Source organism: Ornithodoros turicata, chromosome 3, assembly GCF_037126465.1.
Source record: "Ornithodoros turicata isolate Travis chromosome 3, ASM3712646v1, whole genome shotgun sequence".
Taxonomy (NCBI): domain Eukaryota; kingdom Metazoa; phylum Arthropoda; class Arachnida; order Ixodida; family Argasidae; genus Ornithodoros; species Ornithodoros turicata.
Window position 1 is genome coordinate 66,372,183 of NC_088203.1, and position 22,509 is coordinate 66,394,691.

The following is a 22,509-nucleotide window of genomic DNA, read 5'->3' on the forward strand; positions in this document are numbered from 1 at the left end:
ACTCTCTCACTAACATTGGGCCCTTCACTTTACTTGTGTGTGCTTCCCGCAACGTCCTGCCTGCGTGTCCACATGCTTTTGGTTTACCATCAGATCTATGCAGCAACATCTCGAAGGTGCAAGTCTACATGCTTGGACACAAAAATTGATATTCTACGGGACGTCGATAGGAGAAGCTCTAGACAGCCTAAGACCTAGGTCCTAGCATTGGATGCAGTGCGCACTAAATCCCGAAAACAGCTGAAGAGCTTTATTTTTTTTTAGATGTCAGCTGCACTGCTTTCCCCGCAAAAAAAAAAGAAGAGAAAGAAAACCACGAAGCTTAACCTGGCTACACCCAGATCACGCCCTGCTGCAGGTGGCAGGAAAGATTCACCACTGTCGGTGAACAGTGCAAATAAGGCTGGCCATCCAAGGCCATAAGGAATTTGGTTATTTCATGAGTCGCCCTGGAACATTGTTTTTGTCGATTATCATAATTGATTATGTAAAGCCCAGTCACTCACTGCCATTGATGTTCTGTGATATAAAGTCCTCATTGCAGGTGCCACTGATTGTGATCACTGTTGTTTCGCGAATGTTCATAAAATGTAGTTAATTAAAACCTCTATGATGTGGGAAACACATTGCAATAGCAGTATTGTGGAGTTCTGCTACCTAAAATAGTGCAACATAAAATCTGCAATAAATGATGATTGGGTTCATTGCTGTAGCGCAGGTGGAGTCTTCATTTTTTCAGACATCAAACACGATCGAAACACTTACAGTAAAGCGTGTCGATGCGATAACTACCTAAACACAGTGTCTTTAAGTGACAAAGAGCCGCTGCAAATTTGCGATCAGTTCCATTTGGACGTCGGTATGTGAAAGCCATTTCTCGCTGAAAGTTCTCCTCCGTCCACAGCCGATTATACTGCTCAGGGAGCTATATATCGCTGCACACCCGTGCACGCGTAAAATAAAACAAAATTCAAATATGTTGAAGAACATTATTTGGTTTGTTGCGCTCAAGACCACCCAAAACATCCAGCTCAACCCACGGGCGAACATACGGCCACGATGCGCCAGGCGCGACCGTCACCACCTGCTGCTTATGCGCGCGCCGCCGCGCGGCAGCTCCGGTCCCTAGGCTAACTTTCCGGAGGAGCTTTGTGACCAGAGAGAGAATCAAAGAACCGTGGTATTGAGGACCACAAGTGAATGGTTTCGGAATGGAAGTTAGTATTATAGTGGTGATGGCTAGTTTTCAAAACAATACATAACCATGACACTAGGCTAAGACGATAGCAGTCACTGTCTGCTCGTTTGCCCCACCCTTACTGACGCTGCAACTGAAATTAAAGGCAATAAAGCAATTAGCAAGGCAACTGTGCCATGTAATGTACGGGCAACATCACGAAAACTGGTTCCTTCCTACTACTGTACCATGCTACAGGACACACCACAAAGGATATTTCTCTTTGTGGTATCTTCTACACCCATCAGATCATCCTTTTCAGGAACTTCTTCAAACTGCAGAAAGTGGGTAAATGACTCAGCATGCATGGGTGATATGCAGCAAAAAGACACCATATTTAACAAGGTCAACAAGTGTTGCCCATCCGTAAAAGTACAAGAAAGCAGCAAGAAGACAGATATGGATGGAAGATTCACTTCCAGTTCCTGCTGTCTGTACATTGATCAATTACTGGTACTATAGCCAAACATTTCCAATGTAACATTCCCCAATAGTCTGCAAAGGTTCGAACACTTTATTTCTGCAGCTCTATATGTGCATGGCACCCAATAGAGACCTAAAAAGAGGAAAGAAACCAGAGCTGTCCCGATGGGAGGAGGGGGCAGCTGCTCCAGGTACCTTTGCCAGAGGGTGCACTGGTCAGCAGGTCCCCAGTATAGTAAAAGAGAGTCTGGCCATTAGGAGGAGCCCAAAAAAGAGGCTCGACCTGTCAATCAAAGTTGGACGCATTTCATTGGTTGCCGTTTTCTATGGGGGCCACCATTACACCAAAATTTCTCCAACATGGACGTATTGCTTAGAATGGCGAAGTGGGGATTTCATCACAAAATTTTTCAAAAAGTATTCTAATTTCATTCTTACATTCTCCTGTACCTATCTGCAAAATCAGCTTAAGCTTTTGCTCCGCCATCATTATTTACGCGAAAATGGCGTGTTTCATCACTGACGTTAGCACTAGTGTGGCTGCTCCGAAGCGAGAGTGTTTGGCAGTCCCGCTGTTAAGTGGTAACGCTCGTACTCTGAGTTTCGTTCGTATGTGCATTGTTCACGCCCCTGCGTTTAGAGGATGGACAAAAAAAGAGGTTTCATGCTCTGTCACGTGACCTCCTTCCCTCCCCTCCAGGAAAGCGGAGAGAGAGAGAGAACACAGTACGTGGGATGGCAGCAGAGCAAAGAGAGTGGAAAAAAGAGAAAGGTTGAAATGGCAGCACAGCGAGCATGTTCAAGCATTCAAATTCCGGTTACCGTAATTTCACGCGTATTAGCCGCGGCTTATACGCGATTTTTTTTCTCACGGGCGCTCTGCGGCTTATCCACCGGTGCGGCTTATCTGATGACAATTTTTCCCTGGTATTTTGCCCATACGCTGGTTTTGAGGAAAGAGCCGACAGTGTCTTTGGAACAGCACCGCTCTGCCAATGCACGAACAGTGCGTAACAGGGACGGGCCCACATTCAAGTAGACTGACCTCCCTGGTGCCTTCCCCCAAGCAGCTTTAATGAAAGTGGCGACAGTAATTCATGTCTTCTGGAAGGCCACTGACCCGTCAATCCATGAGAAACACGCAACAAGGGCAAAATCTGATGTTGCAGTGGTGGAACACTAGAAATGACCTTTGTTGTACACCATGCTGATCCCGGAGTATGGACCACAGGGCTTCTGTATGGTCTCCTTTGTCGCACAAAGCAGTCTAGTCGTACTGCCTGCGGCTTATCTGCGAGTGCGGCTAATCTGCCCGAAAATTTTCAAAACGTTCCTAAAGACGGGTCCTGCGGCTTATCTACAGTGCGGCTTATACGCGTGAAATTACGGTAATAGCTGCTCCAGGAGCACGAAACTTGGAGTGCGAGAGAAGGAGTAAGAAAGCAGCTACTTAACATGCCCACTGATGCATTAGATTTTGCATTATATAATGAAATTTTATTTATAGATACATCTTTGTCCACTTATGATTCCATTGGCTTATGTTACGAGATTAAAAGCTCATACCAGCATGTATGAAGAAGCGGTACTGCCACTTTCCTGGCCAATCAGTTCCGCCAGCAACCATTTCCGCTAGATTTTTGCAGTTCTGAGCCTCCCTGACATGCCTCTCTCCATGCCCCAATAGTCTGCAGATGGCATCGATAGAAGTGGCCACAAAATCAATCGTTTTGGTAAGTCACCAGGGATATCCATTTCAATCCAACCCAATCCAGTTCCCCAACATGGTGGCACGCAGTAAATAAGGGTGAGGTATAACTACTGGATGGGCTATAATAATAGGGAACTGTATTTCGATCTATGATTGGCCAGACTCAAAAAGTGGGTGGAGCATCAGGTATATGCAGGCCCCATTAATGGCCACACACCCTTTTAATACATGGCACTGCAGGTCCCGGTAGCTGAGGTGAACAGTGAAGCGAGAGTTAAGAAAATGTTTTAACTCGGAAGTACAAATGAGCATGTTGTCTTTTTTTCTTTTTTTTTCCCCCTTCATATTTTGTGGCCCGAGCCTCCGGCAGAGAGGTGCTTCACGTTTATTCTGCCCCAGGCTGAAACTTGCCTCGGGACTGCTCTGAAAGACACATACACGTACAGTGACGGCATCAGCATTAAATACTAGCATCACCGCTAATTTCTTATACTGTCTGACTTTGTCCACATGCAGCCGTTCCATGGATGATTTTATATAGCAGCATGCCATTTACTGAATTCTTGCATAGCTTTTATATGAGATTGTTCTAATGCTTAGTGATCCCAAGCATTGTTTCCATAATCTACGATGCCCACAGTACACTTCTTTTGTGATATGTCATGATTTTATATAGCAGCGTGCCATTCACTGGATTCTTGCATAGTTTTTATATGAGATTGTCCTAATACTTAGTGATCCCAAGCATTGTTTCCATAATCTACGATGCCCACACTTCTTTTGTGATATGTCATGACATCTTTAGTACAGGTATTAACAGCCTGTACAAATGTGTGAAACACATATGTTAGTATCAAGGAAGCACTTTTTTATTATTATTATTATTATTTTGTATTCTGTGTTAGCGCTGCGAAGCAACTGTGGCTATGAGCATCAGCGTACAGACGTGGACAGGTGGAGAGAGGACAGCAGGAAGGAGTGGGGGACAGGGGGGTTAGTATGCATCCTGGGCAGACTTCAGGAGGAACTGTGCCGACATTCGTCTGGAAATTCTTCGGAAAACCCAGGGAAAACCTCAGACAGCACAGCCAGTGACAGGGTTCGAACCCGTGTCACCTTCCAGTCTCGGCTTGGAAAGCGATCATCTTAACCACTATGCCACGGGAGCTGGTATCAAGGAAGCACTGCGGTCAATAATGCAGTCCTTTTGCTAACTCTTGTTCTCAGACATGTTGTTTGTCTGTCATCTCATCTACCTGCTAATGTTCTGACCACATACAAAAATCATCTCATGATCTCTAATATTAAGGTCACAAACTCTTCTGTCATCAAAATTAGCCATGTGGTCAGTTAGTGTAAAAGTGCTTCAATCACTGTATTGCACTGGGGTGATAATCAACTGCTAGAAACCATAAAATAGGAACAAAGTTGGCTCTTTGAAACAAAGATTTGCCACAAGAATTAATGCAAAAAAACACAGGGATCAGCAGAAAACACACAGTTGGATGTTAGCGCTGTGTATTACAGAAAACACTTACAAAGCACGAAAAGTCTGCTGATCCCTGTGTTTTTGCGCTAGTTCTTGTGGCATCATGTACAAACTCGCCCAGTCGTCCTTTCTGATAAAGATTTGCTAGCATGAAGTGGCCTCGATAAATATGGCTTTAGTAGAAAAACAGAAAATAAAATAAAATGCAAACAAAGGAGGGCATTTCTGTAATTCTGTGTGAGTATTTGCAGTTGCTCACTCAGTCAGAATGCTACCTATGAACCTACGAATGCGTTCAGCAATACAGTCAAAGTCCTTTACAACGAAAGTCAGGTGACAGCGAAAAAATTTCACAGTAAAGGTGTATTTTCGTTAAAAAAGATGTCCATTATTGGACCTATAGGGCTCCAGTGGGACCTCAAAAAAATTTGCTGTAGTGGTATTTTCGTTAAAAAGATGTTCGCTATAAAGGAGTTTGACTGTAGCAGCATTTTCACTGCACATGATTTAAGATGCATGCTTTAAGAAATCACACACACCATATACCTGAAAGGCATACAATGTGTGCTTGCTGACATCTACTGCAAAGGAGATGTAATGTAGATGTAATAAAGTAGAAAAGTAGATGTAAGCATGGGTGATATTTCACCTGCAGTTTCATGAGCTGGCTGGTGTAGCTCTTGAAGTATGAGAAGAGGACCTTGCCCATTGTGGTGACATATTCTTCTCTTACATCTTGTGCAGTTTCTCTATCGTGCGCCATAAGAAACTGGTAGAAGAACTTGTGTTTCAGCATCGCATTCTGTGGCACCTGGTAGTTGGTTGTGGGCTTACGGAATGAGTACACCTTTTGTAGCAGGTACTCCCTCACTTTGGCTATTGACTGCATAGTAGCATAGAATAATAAGATTATTCAAAACTTTCTGGCCTAGAATGAAGTTTAGTGGGGAAAACAAATTAAGATAACAGTGGGGAATATATGTTAAAAAACAATCAAATTCACAGTTTCAGGTTCACAGGTTATACATTAGCAGCTTTGAGTAGTGAGGGGTCACTCATCGTGACTGTGTTGTGCTGTTTTGTTGACAGTGAGTTGTTCAGTGTGACATACTGTTTTTGATTAGCGAAAACGTTTTGCATCCAAGTGAGGACGTGGGGATGGGTGCTGAGATTCAATAGCTTAAGTAAGTGACAGCAGTGAAGTATCCTGTCAAACACACTGACGTCGTTCACTGATGGCGTATATGCAGGCAAGCTGGTGGAAGAACTCCATTATGTAAAAGCCTGAGTCTGGGTGCACAGAGGGATGTCCCTCTGTGTGCCCAGACTCAGGCTTTTACATAATGGAGGCCTGTGAAACACTTTTGCCATGTCAAGGAACACTGCATCTATCTGGCAATCTACATCAAGTCTGAAAGTCATTTTGCATGTTAATCCTACTAGTCACTTCTGCACCAATAGCTCCTACGAAAACCACGCTCGTAAGGGCTAAAAGAATTCTTCTTTTTGAGAAAACTTAGCAAGGATGTTCCAGGAATTTGCAAGGCGAGGCTAGGAAATGAGATAGGATGAGTTAGCTGGATATGACTTGTTCCCAGACTTCTGTAGTGGAAGTATCTTTACTATAAACCAGTATGAAGGGATTTGGCCCATCACAAGAGATGGTTGCATAACTGAAACTAGAATCTCTGCCAAGACATTTTTGGTATTTTTCAAGAATAACTGTGAATTTAGGTCATCAACGAAATCAATGAAGTTACAGTTACAGTTTTCAACAAGCTTCACAATAGCATCATATTCTATATTGAACATACACATCAGTGGATGACTATAGCACAAGGGAAACGCAACATGTCTTCAGAAGCAAGCACGGAAATGAAGTAACAGTTATGCATATCACCAATATCATTTATCTATCACCGCCGTACTAGGTGAATCTGACAGGTATATATATTTGAGATTACAGTTATCTCTCGTATGTCTGCATATGGGGACTCAGCCAACATGTTTCTCCTCGAAGGAAGCACAATGTCGAGGAGCGCTCGCCGGTGACAGTGGGAGGAGGGCAGATTGCATTATACACATTGGCATCTGCGGTTTCTTTGCATTCAACTTATTGTGCAAGCATCTAAATACCAAACAACGTGAACTGCTTCATAGTTGGGTGCAATGTGATTGATCGAAACTTGTATTGGGTAAAATCTTAACATGTTTCGTGGAAAAGTTAGCAACAAAAAAGCAAGCTGCTACGCTGGTCCAACTCGTTGTCTACGTGACTTGGTTACATCATATTTCTTCACTTCTTTTATCTGTGATTAGCCAGCCAGGCTGTTTCACAGCTTTGGGAAACTAACAAACATTTCATTTGTAATGGGAAGTGTGAGGAGCAGAGGCCTAAACCCTCAATTGCTCTTCCTCAATAGGCTCGCACTGACCACAGTATCAGTGACATTTTCGAGACGTCTCTCATGCATATTCTTTCTATACTGCTTTTCATTAGTCTTTTTCCTCTTTTTTCTCAATAGAACATCAAGTCCACATTACTTCTGCCTGACTTTTGCCTGTTTCTTGCACTAAGCACATATTCCACCTCCTTAGTATGTGTTGCAGACGCATAATGCATAACATAAAACAAGGAGCTACTGTTGGGCACTGAGTTGGGCCTCTCAACTTCATAATCCTTCACACAGCCAGTCCTGGCAACAGTATTTGTAATAATCAAAAATACATTTTTAGTATGTTCATATCACCAGATAACATCAAGGCTAGAAAATAGTTATTGTTGGTAACCTCCAACACTGAGAAAAGATTAGAAAAGTAGAATTCCTTTAACTGTGGAATTGACTGTCCAGGAAGGTACAAACTTACTGTCAATAGGATATATCCATTCTTCAGGAAAAAATTGAAGAAGTGCCTTTAAAGTATTTTTATCAACGTGACTCAACACTGGTTGATCCAATATGCTGCTCTATCTTTTGTCTTTAGTAGACAGACATTATCAGGGTTGTTTACTAAAATAAAGTAAGAAGAGCAACAATAAATAAATAAAAATAAAAATAAAATTTGGTTCGGCTAGCTTTATAGCGAACAGCTGGCTGCCTCAGGCTGGTAGTGGTAGGTGTGGAAGTACCCCAACAACCTTCTGAAGATACATTCCATGTTCATGAAACCAGCTCCCATGCGAATATTGACTCGCTATCGTGTTTCCAAAATATCCACAACAATATTTTCAGGATGGGTGGCAGGGTTTTCAATAAGAGCACCAAAAACTTATTCAACATCTAAGGATTTTGTCAAGGATCGATCAGAACTAGCCGCAACGTTCTTTTTTTTTTAATTGCCTCCTCCAAAATACTGTTCTCCGCCACACAGTGGTGAGAATGCTGCTCCTATTCTCCCACTTCTGACAGACTGGATGCCTTTGATGTGATAAGAACACTGATACGGCTATCCATCTCTCGCCCTCGTACAGCGCGCACCTCAGTTTGCTAACTTCGCCTCCTACAGCTGCCGACAGAACATCTCGCTGAGGGTGAGAATGCAAGGCGCCACAGCGGTGCCTATGAAGCTTCATGTGAAGCAGCACTCAGTTTGTTTTATAGGTACTCTCTCTTCTGGCATTTTTGGGTTCATGACATGTTCTGTTTGGACGAGACAGTGCTTTGGTTCAAAATTTCTATACATAATTAAGATCGAATATTACATGCTTTGATATTTAAAAATGTGAGTATTTGCACTGCCCTAGCAATCAGCGTCAACTGATTTGAAGGCAAGTACACAGTTGTGGATGTATGAGACAAAGCAGGTAATACAGTAATAATACAGCAGCAACAGACACCAACACAAAGTTAGAACGATCAGACACTGACGGCACTGTGTCGGTGTCTGTTGCTGCTGCATTATCCCCAAATTTAAACTATCACCAACTACTCCGGCTTATCCCAGCTGTAATACAGTAACACTGACATACTGACACATTGATTTTGTTGTATTATGTGGTAAAAGTTACTCTGTGGTAACATCTTTTAGAGAGAGAGAGAGAGAGATTATGGTTTTAATGGCACAAAGGCAACAAAGGCCATAGAGCGCCAAAACTACGGTGAGTGTGTGAGAGATGCTTATGGGAGAGATGATGTGAGAGTGTGTGGTAGTTAAAAGCTATTTACAGGTATGAGCGATGAGATGGACCAGGATAAGAAAGAAAGGAGGGTGAACAGGCTAACGTGCTTGGCGGACGATAACAAGTGAGTATTTACAAGTGTGAGTGATCAGGTGATCCAGGATGAGATATTTACATGAGGAGATGATATTAGATAAAAGCGGAGCAATACTTAACATCTTTTAGAGGGGCACTAAAATGCAAAAACAAGTTCACTTCAAATCACGTTCCACGCTATGTTAATTTCGTACTTGTTATAATAATTCAAAACTTTGATTCCGTTACGGAGCTACAATCGAAATTATACCGGGCTCTTTCTTCCTTCGGCGCTAAGCACTGAACGTCGTTCCAGCTCGCGCATCGGTGCTTTTAGTCCATGCTGCGTGTGCCACGTCATGGAGCAGTCCCCGTGAAAACCATAGGGCGCGTTGCGAACAGGACTGCCGTCGCAGTCCGAAGGACGTGAAAATAAATGTTGTCAGTGGAACATTCGCGAGAACTGTTCTGGGCTACCATTCAGTGAATCAGCATTGAAGAATGAAGCAGTGTACATCATGCCGCGCTTATACGGAACACTACGATCGGATCCGTTCCAAATCTACACGGCCACGATAGGTAAGCGCACGCTTCTCCTGCTGTCTCATTGAATGCCATCAATCTTTGCTTCTTGGGGATCCCATTCGTTGCCGCCAAAGGCGGCTCTGTTTTCACTGCGTTATTCTTCTAAACGGTAGCGCTGTGAACTAATTTTGCTTGTATTATACTAATTGAAACACGAACTTTCATTTGAGAGCAAGTTGTTTTTGCATTTTAGTGCCCCTTTAAGGTCTCATGGTCAAGTAGGGAAGAAGAGAGCGACACAACCGATACAAAGACTACCACAGAAGAAATTAGGATTAGGTGCATGTGTCAACACAGTCCCTCCTCATAAGCACCACAATATCCATTTCATTCTACCACGCACCAACCAAACCAGGTCACACAGACTTAGAGAAAAAGAACAGCTATAGGGGGAAAACTGGGCGTGATTAGAAGTTGAACAATTGCATGAGCCATTGTGCATTTGAGGGTGTGAAGTTTAAGGGTAGGGTATATTGATATGAGCAATGATTAACTATTTATTTATTTATTTTTGTTTCAAATCATTAGTGTAGCCAGATTCTAGGGTGGCAGTTTTGAAACGAGCATCATTGCCATGCTCAGGAAGATCAAAATGGATAGAGGTGGGAGTTTGATGCTTATGAATAATATCAGGGGTCGGATTCACAAACGCGATCGTAAGTTACGCTAGGATGCGCTAAGACGTCGTAGCCTGCGACGCGCGCACGACGGCGTCGTAAGCGCGATTCACAAAGCTATCGTAGTGGAGAGGGTACACCCTTTGACGAGGAAGAGGAAGTTGCTCGCTTCCTGTCACGTGCACCTCGGAGAGAAACAGCCAAAGGGTGCGAGACTATGTTTTCACTATGGTAACGATGACGAAAATTTGTAGTCGCACCAATAAGAGTCGTCCCGTTAGAAGAAGACGAAGTTGTTCGCCCCCAAATGTTTTGTTACTGCACGTGCTCTCGGTCCTTCGGTAGCCATAATGGATACCATGCAATCACAGGCGAAACGCGTTCGATGACACAGCAAATATATCCCCAGTATGTTCGTCTCGGGGAGGACGTGGGTGAGGGTGTTTTGTAAGCGGTGTGTGGCACTCAGTTTTGCAGCTTTTATGGCTTCGTTTGCCTTTCTTGCAGACAATTTGGAGGGGTGTTGGGGGTGTCTTAGCGGGGTGTAGGGGCTGCTTGAAAAATCCCTGCGACCCGATTTTACGTAGCACAAAGTTGAAGCATTTGTTGAAGGTTACCAAGCGAAAAAGTGCCTCAATGTCACTTCGGGGATGGTCTCGAAGGTTCTGTGGCAAAGTGCAATGCGTTGACGCGTATTATGGAGTCTTTGTTTGCCATCTCCAAATCCACCGCTGCCAAATAACGCCGCCATTTTTGTTCGTAAGACCGCTCGGGAGCTCTCGCAGGGTTCCGCCGTAAGCTGCGAAGATTTTGCGACGCGTGCCCTTCGTGAATCTACACTTCGTCGTAACTTTCCCGTACAATGGAGTTACGACAGATTCCGTCGCACGAGCTCTTTGTGAATCCGACCCCAGACTTGCAACCATAAAATCTCTCACACACTGTGTCTCAAGTTTCACCACTGTGTTGGACACTACATTTCTTGCACATTATATTGGGTACATAGTACACTAATGATAAATGATGAGTCACATGATGTTCTTTTGGAGGCTCATGACAAAGTAGACCCTGTAAAAAAATTCTTATTCCTAAAAAAAAAGAAAAAAAAGAAAAGACATGACTTAGAGAAGGCACTGTCAGACCAGAGGGATAATTACGTTTTCTGAAATCGTTGGACATTTCATGGGAACAGAAGCAAAATTTGTCAATTGCAAGAAAGGGCCCGAACGAGGTGTAAATTTTACGTAGAATCATGGTGTCACCAGCATGTTGTGAGTATGGTGTATGCATGGGCATATTTTTGACAATTACGAGCTGGATGGGCCGCCCGTCCGGCACCATCAACCATGGACTGTGCTCACTGTCGCAAAGCATTGCGGGAGAAGCTGAGGAGCGTGTGACGTCAGATGTTCCTCGAGCTCCATGGCCATTAGCCAGGTGAACAGGATGAACAAGGCGAATTCCGAACAACGTCTCAAAACGTTCGATTCGGAGATCTCGTGAAAGCCTGAAGGCGATATCTCCAATGAGAGATAGGTTTGTACCTATGTTTCTTCTTTTTTTTTTCCCCCGCAACGGGAATCAGACGTACGCTGAAACACTGAGTGGAGGTGAAGATTTGTGCCTTCCGTTTCCGTGAAAATACAGAAGGGACTGCTCCTTCTTTCAGCCTCATGTACTTCATTGACAATCCAAGGCTAATGAGCACCTCCGGATTTGTTGTGAACCATTTGTCAACAAAATGTGTCGCACCCTACTTGCCCTGTTTCACCTGTCTTCAAGTAGACATAGACGGATTCGTGGCGAGAATAAGTGTTCCGTCTCTCGTAAACAATTGAAATATGACATCCATTGAAAAAGTCAGACATCGTCGGACTTTGAGCTACACATCTCTTGATTACCAGTCGAGTGCCAATGGCCAATTCAAACATGGAAACAATGACAGACTAGTAGAGTATGTTGGTCTTGAAACATATACTGGCCGAATGCAGGGTGAGACAGCCAACAATGTGAGCAGCAAGACTCACCCATAGAGGGAGTGAGGTCACCTTCTTTCGGAAGGGTTTGGGGACCAGCCTCGGTAGGGTTGTCTTTGTAATAAACATCAGTTGATGTTTGATGCTGTGTTTGTGCTGTCTGTCCGTGTATGGTTCATCAAAGAAACACTCTTTCCTCACGTTGCCAAAAGGAAGTCGGCAACACGCTGTAGCACACAGCCAGGAAACACTTCACTAGAATGTACAATTTTTCTTGTCGCGATAATCAACCTCCGATCGCAAAACAACCGCAAAATGAACGTCAGGAACACCAACAGGAGGAACAATATTTGTCACCTCCGTGGTCTGCTACGGCGGTGTGGCGATGCTCACCAGGGGCTCAGAGCGCTCCACTACAGAATTTTATATGTATCGCGATTATTGCGGCATTTCAACTAATATACGTAAATCTCAGTCGAATTCTGCATTGTTTTGGTACACACTGCAATATGAGGTAAACAGCTCTCCAGCTTATTTTCGTTTTCGTTGTCCTTTAAAAAGTCCTTTAAAAAAAAAAGCACTAGAGCATACGCTTCAATCGTGAAAATTGACAATAAGGAATATTCCTTGTCTATGCATTAGGATGATGATTATCAAAACGGAGACACTGGCATTTGTTAGTTGGTTTCTTTTTAAGTTCAGTGACATATCTGCCAGACTGTACGGAGACAGCAACATCTAGGAAAATAACTGAAGGGTCCAGATGGTTACATGTAAATATGGTGGTAACATTGGGAGTATAACAGTAACATTTCTTCACACTTTCAATCGTTCTGCCAAGAGGACGTCTGACCAATGAAGTAGACAAACAATAACAACTTGTGTTACACCAGACGCAGGGTGAACGTATCAATCCGCTCTAGTCACCTCGAGGACCCCCCTGTTGCTCGTACTCTCTTCTCGACACTAGATATGAGGCTTAGGCACCTTCCTGATGTCATCTTCATGTTTCCCACGTCGAGCTCCCACAGCCACTTCAGTTCAGACCAGTGGAGCCGTGCCGGTAACTCTGATTTTTACAGCAATAGCTGCTAGTGGGCCTTGTTTCCCCGAGATCGCGGCAGCCACAGCATGTAAAAAAACATGAATGAAGAAGTTTGATTATATTAATTTATATGCTCTAGTGCATCATAAACAGAGATATCTTGGGAGAGAACCAATGTCACATCGCTGTATTAGGACCCGCTTTCTGCAAGGAGCCTGTGAGAGCAAATAAGCCCATTGTTACAGCGACGGTGATTCTGCTTCAGACGTCATGGAGACCGGCCCCTGTTGATGCACGAGCTTTGCAGTGGGCACGAGAGCGCGAACAGAGGCGCAGAGATTGCGAAAACCCAGCTTGAAAGTGCGACGTCAGGACCTAAACGTGCATGCCGCCGAAGCAGAGGCAAAGAGGCATCAGAGGCAAGCGAAAGCCGAAGGAGCCACGAAGGGCTTCTATAGGCAATTCAGGGAAAACCCATTTGGGTAGAGTTGCTCACTCTGCGATTGCTTGTGGTTCAAGAATGATCTCACAGTGCTGCCTTTGACTTGCCATGCGCTGCTTCGACGGGTACAGGATTCCAACGAATACAGGTACCTGGTGAAAGAGTGCGATCTCCCGCTGTTGAATAGCATAAGTGAGAGACTCTCATTCTATTCATGCAAATCAGGCGCTTGATGCATCGGTCTACAAGAAGTGTTTATGCTGAAACTGCCACCAAAACAGGGGCCGTAACAACCTCGAGAAAGGCGTGCAATGATTTGGCGTTCCAAAACTGTCACCTCGTCAAGAATATCGACCGCAACACCACTCACTTCACAGATCACAAGGCAGTACTCGTCACTCTAAAGTAGTTGTGCATACATCAACAATAAAAGTGTCAACTTTCACTCACACAAACTCTTGCACTGAAATTCGCGTTACACAACTGTAACAGTCACGTGATAGCTTTTCTTTTTTTTTTTTGCATTCTACAAATCTTAGAGTAACAAAATTGGGCAATGATTTTCAAGTGTGCATTCATTGGCCTTTTTCGGGATAGAATTACTTTTGCTATCTACTATTCCTGAGGGATAACACGAGAAGAGTTTCCCACGCCACTGATTGTGATTACTCTCATGGCTTCCAAAGAGAGCGGGCGCTTCCTCCCTTCGCTGCTGGCAAACATTGATTTGACAAATGTGATCTGGATGCACAAGAGCCACACTCTCTCTCCTTCTACAGCTACTCTTCACAAGCCATGTCAGTCCCCAGTCGAAGGGGACACCACCCAGTCAATGTCCGCCTCCTTCGAGGCACCTATGAAATCTCACCCCTCGGAAACGTCAGACATGTCAGAGTCCAGGTTTACAGTCGTTAGTCCCTAAGATTGTTAACACAAGGGTCCCCAAGGCCCCAAACATGTGGACGCTACCCCCTCCAGGTCTTCCTCTCTGGCTCCATTGAGCCCTCGTTGCACCACCCTCTTCAGAAGCATGGCAAGCCTGAGTGAGTTAACTTCCTTCAGTCCCTCTGGCCATTTTTCTTCAGCCTTCGATGGAGATCAGGGTAATATTGTGGGACCAAGGAGATCACCTATCGGCTGTAAATACCAGGGTAATAAGTGCCCTGAATATTGTCGCAGTCAATGCAATGTCCCCAGAGGCATCTTGTCGCACTTTCCACTCAGGAATTTATTTGCAGCATGTGGTGGCGCTGGTGCATATGAGCGCTGGAAGAAGGACAAAGAGAAGCAGCCAAGACAGTTCCTTGCAGGTGCAGCTCGAGAGAAGGTGCAGGCTGGCTTCGCGAGAAAGGAACTGCATCTTGTTGTGGACCCCGGCCCTTGGTTGTGCACCATGGTCAACTTCAACCTCGACTGCGCTCCATGGTCAGCTCCAATGGGTGCCTCACTGCTGCACCTTCCGGGAGCCCTCCGTTGGTTCTGCCACGGATCCATTTACCTTGTGCGGTACACACTCTGGTTCGGCGACGTCCCTGACAGCCCATACCTACAAGGGACCCATACCCATACCTCTTTTGTGCCTACGTCTCAGTGTTTCCCACCCTGCTCCCCCCACTAGGTGTGGGCCTGCTCACCGTGTAGTGAACGGGCCACATACAGCATACCAGTGAAAGCATGCCTGCCATGCCCGAAGAACACCTACTTTGGTATTTTGTGGGTAAGAACAGCATTGTTAAGGATGCAGACAAGAAGAAGGACACAGATGGGACAACACTGACCAAGCCATGCACAGGGCTTGAAACCATCCATAGGTGTTGCTACCATCATAGAACTTGTAGCTGCACATGTGGTGTAGCTGCACAGCTGGTGTTGGAATAAATCCGGCAGTTTTCGTGAAGGGTTGAAACAGCCTGAACCGTTATCGGTGTCCGGCTGATACATAGGAGAAACCTTATCAAAGAAAATGGAAGGCTCTACTCGATGCCCGGCCCAGACAATGCTCTACTCGACAAGAGACAGAGAGATGCCCGGCCCAGACAAGGCTCTACTCGATGCCCAGACAATAATGTGTGAGGTGAGGAGATCTAGTGCTGACAGAAGTAGCACCTGCAGGACGTAGCAGAAAGGGTTATCCGTATGTTCAATGCCCACGTAGGGTATCCAAGGACGCACGGGTCTTTAAACAACCTACTCGTGCCGCTACCATCCCGGAACTTGTAGCTGCATAGGTGTAAAAAAACAGGTTATATGTTGTGAATAATAATAACTATTTTTGTTTAGGTGTCCAAAAATAACCACTAGGGTTTTCTTGAAGTATGGAAATGGTCGAAGCCATTATGGGCTTGTTGCATGACGTTTGCGGGAGCTCTGAATCGTATTCTGCAGTGCCAACTGTGGTCATGTAGTTCATACTACAGTTCATGTTGGCAGCTAAAATATGGTTACTTTACCTTAGTGCTAATGTATTTTCATTTTATGTTGTTTTGAACACCTAGTACTCTGAGCAGCATGCATGAAACAACAGGTTCAAAGAACAGAACAAAGATCATTTTGCGCTACAGGGGGTGAAATTTAGACACCTCAGAATAATTACCACCATAATAGGTTCTCCAAATTAGGAATAGCTTGTCCAAGCTTTAAAAAAAAAAAAACAGCAGTGCATGCCTCATCAAATAATGAATTCAAATTACATGGCCCGAATTCTGTGGGCCCGATATGGTAACAGGGGACAGTAAGACTACGAATCAGTTATGCTTTTTGTCGTGCTGTCATGCGTGAAAGGAACATGATCTATGTGTCTTAGGACCCGACGTCCACAATGTACAATCAAAAGTGTGCATTCAAACGAGAAGTGTGACTGATCAAATGCACTTGAGCAAAAGAAACCTAATTCGCACTTAGCATAAGTTATGACAGCAATTAACTGGTCCAATGTAAAAGTCCAATACTGGTAAAAGTCCAATACCCTTCTGTTTTGTTTGTATTGCCACGAATCATCATCGCGAAACTTCCAGGGCAGGCACGAAACGGTACATCTCATCCCGGCGCATGCTGAAGAAGAAGCAAGAAGCTTCCAGACACATCGCCTGCTCTCTGGCAAACGCACGTGCTGTTTCTAGACTTTTCGACGCGACGCTTAAATGCTTGTGCGCTCCAAGCTGGAGCATTCATTCTTTGGACTCAGTTGTGTTCAGAGAGCTATCACTCTTGTGTTTTGCTACCAAGTAGTCTAATAAACCGTTCGCTGTTTATTCGACGACTCGACGACCCATTTCGCTTCGTGACATTTCTGGTGGAGGTGCGGGGCACCTGCTGCAAAACTGAGTCCAAAGAATCGACACGCCCGATCGCCTTCAAAACGCAAAATTTTTCTCTTCCATGGACCTCAAGACGGGGTACTGGCAAATTGAAGTCGACGAACGGGACCGTGAGAAGACTGCCTTCGTCACTCCGGATGGACTTTACGAACTCAAGGTTATGCCTTTCGGCCTTTGCACAGCACCAGCGACGTTCCAGCGTGTTATGGATACAGTTCTCGCCGGGTTGAAATGGCAAACCTGCCTGGTGTAGCTCGACGATGTTGTCGTCTTCGCAAGAACATTCGAAGAACATGTTGAACGGTTAAAGCAAGTCCTCGAGGCTATCAGAACTGCAGGGCTGACGTTGATGCCTCAGAAGTGTCGATTCGGCTACGAGGAACTCAGATTTCTCGGCCTGAGCAGCGACGGCGTACGCCCCGACCCCGAGAAGACGGCGGCCATCGCAAATTACCATGTTCCTTCTAACGTGAAAGACGTTCGAAGCTTTCTTGGCCTTTGCGCCTACTACCGACGGTTCATTCCGAACTTTTCAAGAATTGCGTCACCCCTGAATGCCCTCACGAAGGACGGATCCACGTTTACCTGGAGTGAAGCCCAGCAGCAGGCGTTTGATGAATTGAAGACGCGTCTACAGACCGCACCCGTGCATGCCCACTTCGATCAAAACGCCGAAACAGAAATACACACCGACGCAAGCAACGATGGTCTAGGAGCCGTGCTCGTTCAACTTCACGACGGCGTCGAACGCGTCATTGCTTACGCAAGCAGAACGCTAACCAAGGCAGAGAAGAACTATTCGACGACCGAAAAAGAGTGCCTTGCACTCATATGGGCCATCACAAAGTTGTGCCCCTACCTGTACGGACGGCCGTTCAAGGTGGTAACAGACCACCATTCTCTGTGCTGGCTGGCTGGTTTAAGGGACACCTCAGGACGCCTAGCGAGATGGAGCCTCCGATTACAGGAGTATATGACGTAACCGTCACTTACAAGTCAGGAAGTAAACACAACGACGCCAACTGCCTGTCCCGAGCACCACTCCAGCGACAGGACAACAGCCTCGAGGACGACGACGCCTTCCTCGGTCTAATGAGCGCGACTATGTCTACCAAGCAGTATAACGACCCCGAATTGAAGACACTCGTCGACTATCTGCAGGGCCGCGCCGACAATGTTCCTCCCATCTTCAGAAGATCACTCCCAAGTATTTCCCTACGTAATGGTGTTCTCTACAAAGAAAACCACGCACCACAAGGCGCTACGTGGCTTCTCGTTGTCCCTGGGGACATGCGCACCGAGATTCTTGAATCCTGCCACGACGAACCGTCATCAGGTCATTTGGGATACAGCCGGACACTGGCCCGTATAAGGGAAAAGTACTACTGGCCAAAACTGGCCAAGACCGTACACCACTACGTAAGGACGTGCCGGGAATGCCAATGACGAAAAACGCCGCCGGTACGACCTTCTGGGTACCTTCAGCCAATCGCACCGCCGTCGGCGCCGTTCGAGCAAATTGGGATGGATCTACTCGGGCCCTTCCCACGTTCGTCTTCCGGAAATCGTTGGATAATCGTCGCCACCGACTACCTGACACGCTATGCTGAGACTAAGGCACTTCCACAGGGCACAGCAACAGAAGTGGCGAAGTTCTTCATCGAGAACATCGTACTACGGCACGGAGCTCCGACCGCCTTAATCACCGATAGGGGAACGGCATTTACAAGCAGGCTAACACAAGAAATCCTTCGACTCAGCCACACCGCTCACCGGAGGACAACGGCGTACCATCCGCAGACGAACGGGCTCACCGAACGCCTAAACAAAACCCTTGCCGACATGATTTCCATGTACGTCGACGTCGAGCACAATACATGGGACGAAATACTGCCTTACGTCACGTTCGCCTATAACACGGCCGTCCAGGAAACAACGGGATTCACACCGTTCCGCCTTGCACACGACCATAACGCATCGACTATGCTAGACGCGATGCTGCCCCACGAACCCAGTGATGTGGAAAACGACGCTCTGGACTTCACACAGCGAGCAGAAGAAGCCCGCCAGCTGGCCAGACTACGGATTGGTCAACAACAACAACGCGTCGATGAAAGAAGATACAATTTGCGCCGACGAGACGTACGCTTCAGTCCAGGCGACTTGGTATGGGTTTGGACGCCGATTCGACGACGAGGCCTGAGCGAAAAGCTATTGAAGCGGTACTTCGGTCCCTACAAAGTACTTCGACGCATTGGAGACCTGGATTACGAAGTGGTACCTGAGGGCAGCGTTTCCTCTCGACGACCCCCGAGGACTGAAATAGTTCACATCGTTCGACTCAAGCCGTACTACAGCAGGCAGCACTGAAGACTGGCTGGAAGGAAACAACATGAAAAAAGAAGAAGAAGAAGGAGAAGAAGAAGGAGAAGAAGAAGGAGAAGAAACGGAAGGGGCAATGCCACGAATCATCATCGGGAAACTTCCAGGGCAGGCACGAAACGGTACATCTCATCCCGGCGCACGCTGAAGAAGAAGCAAGAAGCTTCCAGACACATCGCCTGCTCTCTGGCAAACGCACGTGCTGTTTCTAGACTTTTCGGCGCGACGCTTAAATGCTTGTGCGCTCCAAGCTGGAGCATTCATTCTTTGGACTCAGTTCTGTTCAGAGAGCTATCACTCTTGTGCTTTTGCTACCAAGTAGTTTAATAAACTGTTTGCTGTTTATTCGACGACTCGCCGGCCCATTTTCGCTTCGTGACATTTCTACACGCACAGTATTTCGCACAGTATTACTAATATTTTACAAGACTTTATTTTGCGAAAAATTTCAATAGCAAAATTTGCAAAAATTTCTGCTTTTACTGTATCTAGGAGTATGAATTTCAAGTTACCTTGTATTTCAGGCCATCCAAAATTTCCTTTACATCCTGACAGGAGCGGAAGTCCCTGAATGATTGTTCCTTCACGAAAGATATCTTGTGGTCCAGAACATAGAGTTGCTCCAAAAATTCTTTTTCTGTTACAGGGGTTTCCAGAATACGGCTGCAACAACAAATTCACCTGACAGTTGAAAAAAGGTACACAAGCTTTTGTTACATCACTTTTTTATCTCACAGAGAAAGCTGAATACTGACCAACAGGGTCTGTACATTTTGCTATTGTGTTGTCAACACACTATGTTTCGAAGCTTGTGCAGGTAGGTGATAGAGAGAGGGTATCAATGCAAACATTATATTAGCACCTGTTCATTCACGCTCTTGACTGTTCAGATTAGCACAAAGAGAAGCAGGTACAGTACACCTGCAAAGAACCTAGGAGGTTTCTCCAATTTCTTTCATGGTAACAGGATTTGAGAGTATGCGATCGTTCTGTCAATTTCTCGACTGGAGTCAAGAACAATTTCCACCAATCATTTCACCGAGCTGAGCCACGAGAACACAGTGGCCTTATGCAGGGGCGTCGGAAGGTAGGGGCAGAGGGGGTAGTCACCCCACCCGAGTTTTCGCTCTGAGCCTCCTGACACCTTATTTTTCATCTGCACGTGTCATCCGAGACAGGCTTACTTTTAGCTCTGCTACCGCACAGCCTGAAAACGAACAGCTGTTCAAAAAGTAGAAGACTAAATTCACCCAAATAGGTGCCATCCACCCTATGTGATACTGTACGAGCAGACCTGTGGCGTGAAGAACAGCGATACACCATTCTGTAGCCTTGCTTAGACGATAGAGGAAAACATAGATTTTGCCCCAGCGAAGCACGTCGATTTGTTTTTTATCCATGCAGGCTCGCAGTTCACTGGTGTGCTTGGTGACACGTGTAGCATATCTGCTGAGTCATTCCAGGCCAAATCATACAATGCTTGTGCTTGCCCCCCGGAAGTTTGGTTCCCAAAAATTATGATCGTCACAGGAACCAAATTCCACTACACTTGCAGCTACCTACTGGTGGCATTAAGTTGGCATACAGGTTCATCCAGCATTTTCATTTCACGTTTCATACGTTTATGGGCAGTCTTTCCGGCAAATGCGGCGCCCAGACCGTGCTCGCCGGATTACCGCAATAGTGATTTCCCAAGCTCTCACCGTGTGTGTGGTGCGAGTGCTATTGTAGAAAAGCTGACGCCTGGTAGCATTATCGAAGACGAACAGTCGAGAAGCCCTTGTGATCCTTGGAGTTCTCTCAGGTAAACAAACCTCTTCTATTGCACGTTGCGCGCTCAGGTAATTTCATACTTTGTACTGCCCTGCATTGGGACTCTGCATAACGTCTTTGAAGCCTCAGGCTTTCGTTTTGTCTGTTCCTCTATCCGCGTGACGGTATATAAATACATATTAACTAAGATAACGACGTGCAGCGAATAATGCATATTGCCTGCTGATGCATATTATGCCGTCAGGTGCACAAAGCATCGTGATAACTAAAGAAAGAGAAAACACCGCCCTGAAAAAATCTTGCCATGTTCTTTCTGGAGCACAGACTTTTCATTTGTCAAAACAGTCCGCATGTTGAATGTCTTGCTTTGCAACGTGGGCATTGTTCTTTGCTTAGTTTGAAGAAAACGCCGAAAGGCGAGCTGAAGCTTCTTCTGCATAAGCACAAAGGGCTGCTACAACTAACTACAACCACATAGCATAGAATGAATGATTGAGATGAATGAATGAGATGAATGAATGAGAAGAACTCGCATAGAATGGGCCAACATCAGAATTATCTGCAATCATCATCTGACCCTCTACATGCACAAGTACGTCTTGCATGTTGCATCAAAGAACTGCGTAAACCCACTGTCAGCCCACCAGTGGTCATGTCGCGGTACAAGAGTCATATCTTTGAACCTGTCTAGTGAAGCACGTTCTCTAAACCTGTGCCCAGGTGATAGGCTGTGTCCCAAGTGTTTGACTCAGGTCAATAAGGGAATCCACGAGACAGGAACTGTCGACCAAGAAGTGAGCGTGCAGAATATAGACAGTCCTTCTGAGCAGGGTGTCGAACCAAACCCGAACCGAAATTTTCGTGACACTGTTGAACCCGAACCGAAGCAGAACCGTAAAAAATAATAGCGGTAACTAGTTCGCAACAAAACAGTTCAGACATACATGAAGTCCGCATAAGAGTTCCTCTCAATCCCCAAACGAAGACACGTTGGTATCATCATCACGCGTCCATCATGGGTTTCGGAAATTTTCACCTAGCAGTCAAACGAGGATGTATAGTAAGTATACTTTCAGCGTCTTTTTAACACGTTGAAGCGCAGTTGTCCTTGTGAGCGCCGCGGCTACACCCCACGCACGCGCTGTGGCGTCTACTCTTAAGAGACGAGGCGCCACGTGGACGAATGAAACAGGAATGGAGTAGGCCAGTTATGTAGCTCTATAGGATGAATATGCGATTAGGTAAGTGCCCAACATTTCCCTTTACACGTGCAGTAAAATGTAAACAAGTCAGAAACATGAGAAGTGAAGAAGGAGC

At 45.6% G+C, this 22,509-nt stretch overlaps 1 protein-coding gene across 2 annotated transcripts in view; it reads right to left on the reverse strand.

Annotated features, from left to right (window-relative positions):
* LOC135388561 (vacuolar protein sorting-associated protein 52 homolog) overlaps positions 1 to 22,509 on the reverse strand; it is a 128,926-nt gene that overhangs the window by 49,547 nt on the left and 56,870 nt on the right. For both annotated transcript variants that reach the window (XM_064618181.1, XM_064618180.1), the window contains exons 8-10: positions 19,932 to 20,082; positions 5,510 to 5,743; positions 1,455 to 1,512 (exon numbers count right to left, since the gene is read on the reverse strand). In XM_064618181.1, coding sequence (XP_064474251.1) covers positions 1,455 to 1,512; positions 5,510 to 5,743; positions 19,932 to 20,082 — 443 coding nt within the window. The remainder of the gene's footprint in view (positions 1 to 1,454; positions 1,513 to 5,509; positions 5,744 to 19,931; positions 20,083 to 22,509) is intronic.